General features: G+C 37.3%; 1 protein-coding gene across 8 annotated transcripts in view; it reads left to right on the forward strand.

Annotated features, from left to right (window-relative positions):
• The window catches only part of HNRNPA3 (heterogeneous nuclear ribonucleoprotein A3), a 27519-nt gene extending 19206 nt beyond the window's left edge, over positions 1-8313 (forward strand). For 4 of the 8 annotated variants that reach the window (XM_038421547.2, XM_043505387.1, XM_038421551.2 and 1 more), the window contains exons 11-15: positions 70-139; positions 229-3793; positions 3879-3954; positions 7105-7183; positions 8021-8313. In XM_038421547.2, coding sequence (XP_038277475.1) covers positions 70-122 — 53 coding nt within the window. In that variant the 3' untranslated portion in view covers positions 123-139; positions 229-3793; positions 3879-3954; positions 7105-7183; positions 8021-8313. Of the gene's footprint in view, positions 1-69; positions 140-228; positions 3955-7104; positions 7184-8020 lie in introns of all 8 variants that reach the window. The other 4 variants (XM_043505385.1, XM_043505384.1, XM_043505386.1 and 1 more) reach the window with 2 other exon arrangements.
• The last annotated feature ends 279 nt before the right edge of the window (positions 8314-8592 follow it).

An 8592-nucleotide genomic window follows, 5' to 3' on the forward strand; every position in this document is an offset into this window, starting at 1 on the left:
ACTCTTTGAGCAAAAAATTGTAAATGCTTGCAAAGAAATTTTATGTAAATATACATATGTTACTCGTAGGTGGTTATGGATCTGGAGGTGGCAGTGGTGGCTATGGTGGCCGAAGATTCTAAACTGAACCAGAAAAAGGGTGGGTATATTGTACATATAGATGACGACGATGATGAAGAATATACAGCTGTTCACTGAGTAATAATTTTCTTATCCTGTATTCAACAGGCTACAGTTCTTAGCAGGAGAGAGAGAGCGAGGAGTTGTCAGGAAAGCTGCAGGTTACTTTGAGACAGTCGTCCCAAATGCATTAGAGGAACTGTAAAATCTGCCACAGAAGGAACGATGATCCATAGTCAGAAAAGTTACTGCAGCTTAAACAGAAAAACCCTTCTTGTTCAGGACTGCCATAGCCACAGTTTGCAAAAAAGTGCAGCTATTGATTAATGCAATGTAGTGTCAATTAGATGTACATTCCTGAGGTCTTCTATCTGTTGTAGCTTTGTCTTTCTTTTTTTTTTTTTTTTTTTTTTTTCTTTCATTACATCAGGTATATTGCCCTGTAAATCGTGGTAGTGGTACCAGGAATAAAAAACAATTAAGGAATTTTTAACTTTTCAATATTTGTGTAGTTCAGTTTTTCCACATTTTAGTTCAGACTTTAACAAAAATAAAGAAATGTAGTTTAGGGTGTTTCTTGTTAATGAAGAAGATTGATGCATTTCTCAATTACCATTTTGTGTTAACTTCAACTGTAGAAACACCTGCTGATTTGCAGTCTTAAGGGGTCTAGTCTCAATGTATATATAACTCACATTGACATGAGTTGTATATATATATATATGCGAATAGAGAACATATGTTGCATAATTTTGTTTAGATGTATTAGGATTCAGTTATTTAAACTAGTGTTTGTGAATGATAGAATTAAGCTTACTTTCAAATGAAAATTTCAAATTACTTTTTGGTTTGTGCATATTTTTTAATTTGTAGTTCTATTACTTAGCGCTGGCTCTGCAAGAAAATAAGGCATGATAAATATTTTGACAAGACACTCTTTAGCTACAGTCAAACTGCCTCCAGTCTCATTTTGAGATATGTAGGGGATATCTGCAGTCTCTTGTTCAAGTTCTGGGTGAAGAGGAGATGGACTTGCTTTTACCTTTTTCAAATTCTTGTAAAGCTCAAAAGGGTGAAACTCAAGTGCCTATTACCCTAGGGTATGAAGTTAGATTTTTTTATTTTTATATTTTTGGGGATGAAATTGTGCTTTGAAGAGAGCAGCCATGATGTCTTTCTCTTGAACTATTTCATTTGAACGTGCTGTTGTAGTGAGAGAATAGGTATATATTGTAAAACAATGTAATGGCTATATGCTTCCTTGTATACACCCTAGGCATTTTTTCTGGACACATCCTTCTGACTTGGAGCAAAGAGTAGCACAGGTATAATCCCTGACAGTCTCAGGTAATGCATTAAAAAGCCTCATGATGATGGGCAAAGTGTCATAGTTCAAGTACTTTACTTCTGACGATATGGGTTCAAGTAAGGTATTTAGGGTTATTTGAAAATAAACTTGGTCATATTTTAATGGCAGGAAATCTTTAGTTCCATTGTTTGGGCTAGATTTGATACCAGTGTCAGTTTGCTTTTAAGAGATGCCCATAATCAATTCAGATATGGATGGTGGTGGTGTATTAAAGTGGAATACAGGCAGAATGACTGGGTAGGTGACAGTAATGCTGAAAACTATCTGGGGCTAATAGTGGATCACAAATGAGTCAACAATAATGTATTTGCGAAAAGGGCTAATATCATTCTGGGGAGTATTAACAGGAGTGTCTCTCCATGTAGGATATGGGAGGGGAGAGAAGGATGGTGTTTGTTACTCCTCTTTGCTTGGCACTGGTAAGGCCTCAGCTAGAGCATTTTGTGTCTAGTTCTGGGTGCCACACTTCAAGGAAAAATGTGGATAAATTGGAGAGTTAAGAGGAGAGCAACAAATAAAAGGCTTAGAAAACCTGACATAGGAGGAAAGGCTAAAAAACTGGGCATGCTTAGTCTTGGGAAAAGAACATGGAGGGGGGATCTGATAAGTCTTCATCAATATTAAGGGTTTTTACAAAAAGGATGGTAATCAATTGTTCTCAATATGTACTGAAGGTAGGACAAGCAGTAATGGGCTTAATCTGCAGCAAGGGAGATTTAGGTAGGCTATTAGGAAATCCTGTTTAACAATAACAATAGTTGTTGAATTCTGGAATAGGTTTCCAAAAGAGGCTCTTGAAAATCTGCAACATTTAGAAGGCTTTTAAGAACATGTTGGACAAAAACCTATCAAGGATTGTCTAGGTTTACTTGGTCCTACCTCAGCGCAGGGAGATGAAGTTGATGACCTCTGAAGGTCCCTTTCAGTCTGCCATTTCTGAGATTGTGATATATAGCCCTAGCAAGTATGCTTATTGCCTTATTCTGAACCCCAAATTCAGGCACTGGTCATCCTTTCCTCTACTTGATTTGACTTTTCTCTCAACTCTTGCCAGAGCAGTGCTTTCTATCATACAGGCCCAGAAGAGTAGGGATACAGTCAGTAGAAGAAAAACCCCAGACATTTGACAGTATGTGATGCTCGAATTGCTCTCACCTGTTTCACCTCTGAGTCAATGTGCAGTATAAGGTAAATGCAATTCCAGCACAGGAATCCATCTTCAAAGATGTTATGAAATGGCTTAAGTTGCAACCAATCAAACTACAATAAGTTACTATTTAAGAGGTTGTAGAAGAAATCAAAATTATTAAGCAATGTTGCCAAACATTGTTATGGGAGTGTGTTCAGATTTCAGAATACTAAAGAAACAAGGAACACTGTCAAGGTTGGTATACACCAAACTGGATTTTTTTCCTCATCTGCTCAGGTTTTTTTCCTGTGGGAATGTTCTAAAATTTTTCTCTAGTTTAAAAAAAAAAAAAAAAATCTGCATGAATCCAGACTATAGTAAAATGGCATGCATTGAGATGGGAGTTGAAAAGGTAGCACTTAAATTTAAATCACCTCCAAGGAGCTTGTAGAGAATGGCCAAACTTAAAAGGTACATCTGATCTGGATACTTGGAAAATTGTGGGTGAGTTCTGCAGTCACACAGCATTTTAGATCACTCCTTGACTTGCATGTGCAAATGCTTGCTAACAAGGAGTTGGGTAGACTTGGATCTGCATCTGATTGTAGGAAAAGAATTAGGATGGGTTGAGGTAAAGTCTTGACAGTGTTCTTTTAACAAGGCCTCTGTAGTTGCCCTGTAACACTTACTATATTAGTTTCAAGATTGATTATAAACAAGACTCATTTGCAACTTTAAACAGTTGAAGTCTGCAAGTGAAGTGTTCCTAAGTGGGTGGGGTAGCTTAGTTGTGGTATGCAATATGGAAAAGTGTAAGCTGTGAGACAGTGATTAACCAGCTTTAAGAACCTAGGATGTACTTCTTAGCAAAGTGTGGATCAAAGGACTCATAAGACAGGACTTCAGCAGCCTATTGAGTATGGACAAGTCAGCATAATTAAAGAATGACAAGGCAGCGGCAGCAACAGCAGCTTCAACTTCCAGAGAAGTGAAGGCATAAGATACTGTGCTGATAGTGAGCAGCTTTCCAAAGGCTAGTTAAATCTGCTGAAATATCGAAGAAAGTCTAGCAAGAGTTCTTCACCTTTTGGAACCTCCTTGAGTGATAGCCACTTGAGTTGACACAAAATCAATAGGTCTAGCATTTAGACCTGAAAGAAAGGGCAATGAGATAGGTAAGGTTTGCCTTTAAAATTTTTTCATGAATTAGAATAGTAGTGGCTTTTTAAACAAGGTAAGAGTAATTTCTTTGCATTGCAGGTTGAATGAGAAGCTGCTCCTTGACAAAATGAGGAATGTCTTGTATATCCTCTTCGGTTCAAAGGTTTCAGACTAGGTAAGACTTGTCGTGTACAACAAGCATCTGATCATGACTCTTTAACTCACTCCCTACTAGATTTTTTTTCTCCCTTCTCTCCTTTTTATTAACTTGAGTGAGCTTTTTTCCTAGATCAGAGAAAAGTGCATTAGCAAATCACAGCATTTGCTGTCTTTTTTTTTAAGGTTTTTTGTTTGTGGACATGAGCCTCCAAATTTCAGAATACTGTTTTATTATAATCTACCATCTCTTAGATTCATAGATACTAAGGTCAGAAGGGACCATTATGATCATCTAGTCCGACCTCCTGCACAACACAGGCCACAGAATCTCACGCACCCACTCCTGCGAAAAACCTCACCTATGTCTGAGCTATTGAAGTCCTCAAATCATGCTTTAAAGACTTAAAGAAGCAGAGAATCCTCCAGCAAGTGACCCATGCCCCATGCTACACAGGAAGGCGAAAAACCTCTAGGGCCTCTTCCAATCTGCCCTGGAGGAAAATTTCTTCCCGACCCCAAATATGGCGATCAGCTAAACCCTGAGCATATGGCAAGATTCACCAGCCAGACACTACAGAAAATTCTTTCCTGGGTAACTCAGATCCCATCCCATCAGGCCTATTTACCATGAATATTTAAAGATCAATTAATTACCAAAATCATGTTATCCCATCATACCATCTCCTCCATAAATTTATCGAGTTAAATCTTAAAGCCAGATAGATCTTTTGCCCCCACTGCTTCCCTTGGAACGCTATTCCAAAACTTCACTCCTCTGATGGTTAGAAACCTTCATCTAATTTCAAGTCTAAATTTCCTGGTGGCCAGTTTATATCCATTTGTTCTTGTGTCCTCATTGGTACTGAGCTTATATCATTCCTCTCCCGCTCCGGTATTTATCCCTCTGCTATATTTATAGAGAGCAATCATATCTCCCCATAACCTTCTTTTAGTTAGGCTAAACAAGCCAAGCTCCTTGAGTCTCCTTTCATAAGACAAGTTTTCCATTGCTCGGATGATCCTAGTAGCTCTTATCTACAGTAAGCATATTCAACGACCTGTTAGCGTTTAATTGGGGGGAAAAAAAAGCCATTTTCACCTTCCTACACACAAGTAAAATTCACCCCAAGAACCATGCAGAGAGGGCTATCGTCATTCCCTCTCCTGGGGTTTGGATCAGAAGAAAGCAACTTAAAATTTTATTTGGGGCTCCATCCTGGTCCCGTTCCCTCCTGGGTCTCTCACATTCACTTTTTAGAGCTATGTCAGGCCCTTTTTGGAGCAGGGATTGCTGGCTGCTTGGACATCTGCCCTGTCCCTCCACAAACAAGTGGGCATATTGCTTTGAGGGCCCACACCTCAGGTTCTACTGGCTCACAGAAATCAAAGGGTTAAACTGACAGTGTTTTAATATACCGTCCCCATCCCTTGTTATAAATTTAAATATTTTATAGAATATTAGAATTTTCCATGTAATAAAATTTAAGCAATCTGCCTTAAGCAAGCAAAATAGAAACAGATGGTATGAGCTGGATCAGAAGGAACAAACCACTTTTCAGAATTAGATATTTTTTGGGGAGGGCGGGTTGAAAGCAGTTCTGTATAATTCATTTCTCAACTCTGTCTTGCAATAATATGTGGATCAGTAATTGAGCAGTGGACAGAAGTCTTCCCGCTGTTAAGAGAGCTTCTAAACAACCTTTTGACCACCATTCAAAATAGTCTTTAACATGGTGACTGTAGAGTAATGCGGATGAAAGCGTTCCTCCTATTAACGAGAACAATGATCTAATCCTTTGCAAAAGTCTAGGCTTATTAACGGCATTGGTAATTAGCAAAGGAATTGATGCATCAGGATATGTCAGTTCAGTCTCATTTTTTTAGCTCTTGCAGCTTTTTCCCTAGAATCTCCTATAACAAGGAGGGATCACTTAAAGTGGATCACTTAAACAATGCTTTTATTTGGGGACAGAACAATAAAATAACTTGTTCTCTCTAATTTGCAGGCCAGTCCTTGACTCTTGGATGCTTGCTGGGTTTTTTTGTTTTTCTGTGTTCATCTCTAGATCTGAAGCTGTCATGGTGGGGAATGTTGCCATTGTATTCCTTTTTTTACACTGGAGTCTAGTACCTGTTTTTATTTAAACTTCAGTCAGATAAAGTAAAAGTAAAAACTAGTTTATATTTTAAGACTTTTAGTGAACAGTCTGAGTTCAAGTACAACTCAGCCAGTATTGTCTGCTTAAATTGCACTAAAATGAAAAATTCAAATGAACACATTTCACTTACACACTTTTAAGTGTTCATATATGGATTTTGATTAGTGCTAGAATCCCACAGATTGAGTCCTGTCAGCATCTGCCTCTGAGCACCTAAAAATCCAACCTTTGAAAACACTGGTGTGAATCATTGTTAAATTTTAGTTTTCATTGACTCATTTGATAACTCTATTAAAGATTTTTTTTTCTACAATCAAACTTATTTTAGATGGCATGTTTGTAAACGCCATGAAGATCTCGCTTAATTGTCATTCCTTTAATTTGTAATCATGCACTATTTTCCCCCACCCTAGGTTAAGCCAAGGTTGAAAAGGTAGCTTTGTGTACCAAGGCAGAAGGTTCTCAATACCTGTCAGAATACTAGATACCCTTGTTGCTAGTTACCAGGTGCATCCTTTCTTAGCCAGAGATTGAAAACTACTTGTGCCTGCCTGCTGTAACCTTCCCAACCCTGGCTAAGAGGAATCTCTTCTGAATGCACATGATAAACAAAGGGTCACTTTCTAGATTGGTTTCAGAGTAGCAGCCGTGTTAGTCTGTATTTGCAAAAAGAAAAGGAGTACTTGTGGCACCCTAGAGACTAACAAATTTATTTGAGCATAAGCTTTCGTGCATCGGATGCATCCGATGAAGTGAGCTGTAGCTCACGAAAACTTGTGCTCAAATAAATTTGTTAGTCTCTAGGGTGCCACAAGTACTCCTTTTCTTTTTTAGAAAATAGCTACAAAACATGTCTTTTCTGTAGATTTATGTGCTTTGGAGGTCATCTTAATATCTTAAGTATAGAGCTTGGTTATCAGTTTCTGAAATTAGCATCTCAATATGGATATATAAAATATTGAACTAATTTAATTTTGCTTACTGTGTTCCAATTGTTTGTTTTTTAGTTTCATCAGACAAGGAGAGGAACAAATTACTTGAAAGAAAAGTTGGACAGATGGTATACCTGAATATCTGAACTTACAGGTAATATTTACATAGGCACTTTAAAGAGTGAGGATTGTCCTGTTTTTATGACCAGCACTCTCCTTTCTCCAAACTGAGATCCGCTTCAGATATCAGAACCAATTTACTTGGTGCAGTTGCTGAATTAGCAATAGCTGCCATGCTTGTGAACAAAGTAACTGCCATACCAGTTTCTAATTGGTTGCTTTGTAAAGTACTTTAGGATACCAAGAGTATGAAATTTGCTAGATAAAATCAGCTTATAATAGAGAGAATCAATCTTAATTTTCTGTCCTTGCTATCCAGGATAAAGAGCTACAAGGCATTTTTTCCTACATTGCAACTGTAATGGGAAATTTCATTAAATACTTAAAAGTATGAAAACTCTTCAATATGTGTATATATTTTTAAATGCCCCCTCCATTCTGTGTGTGTGGACTGTCCTGTTTCCCAACAGGGACCCAGTTTGATATAGAATGAGACTGAAATTTGGTTTGCCACTAGAAACTTTAGAAATCAGTCAAGTTTTTAATTAAACTGGTTATCTTGTATTACAACTTTGAAAGAGTCTGGTTTCCAGTACTTTAATGGTTGGAGGGAAAGATTGTAGTCCTTCCCTGCATCAGAATGTCACAATGCCTTGGCTTACTGTTTCTTGGCTATATGTTTAAGACACTTTAAATGATGTTTTATTCATTGTACAGTCACTTCACTGGAGTATTCCTTTAAATATCAGTCCCATTTATCAACACTTGTATTTTTAAAATATGCTTAAAAATATGGTGGTGTTACCAAGACAGTCTGGGATATGCTAACTTTCTAATGTATCTGATTCTTTTTCTACTGTGGATGCTGCAGGTTGACTCCTGTACCTCTAAGATAATTATTTTCCTGAACTCAGTGGTGCAAGTCTATCCATCGTAGAAGAAAAATGACCCTTCCGTAGAGGATAATGTCACAAGATTTGAAAACAGAAATTAAATCTATAATTAAATTGTCATTTAAAGGCTTAAACGGTGGTAATGTAGTGAAACTTTACAGCTTGCATTCAAACAAGGTTTAGAAAAGAACATCCATAAATGTTAACTATGTATATCAAAGTATTGTCAATAATGCATTTATATGTGTTAAAATATTTCCCATTTTCTGTATGAGAATGAACTGTAAATTGTCATGATTTTTTATTAAAAAAAATTAAGTTCTCTTTTAAGCATCTAGTGTCAGTAAGATCTTTTGTTGAGTCTTCCTATAGTACTGTAGAAGACTGAGTAATTGCATTTAGAGCCATTAAAAGGATGCCTGTGGCCAGAATCAACCCTTCTAATGCTATTTGACTTGAATGAAATGTGTGGTCTTAATTCAATAAAGTTCCTAGTCCAGTGTTCGCAACACTTGGAACTGGAGGGGTTGACCAGGAAATGCATTTAATC

The sequence above is a fragment of the Dermochelys coriacea genome, chromosome 11 (assembly GCF_009764565.3).
Source record: "Dermochelys coriacea isolate rDerCor1 chromosome 11, rDerCor1.pri.v4, whole genome shotgun sequence".
Taxonomy (NCBI): Eukaryota; Metazoa; Chordata; order Testudines; family Dermochelyidae; genus Dermochelys; species Dermochelys coriacea.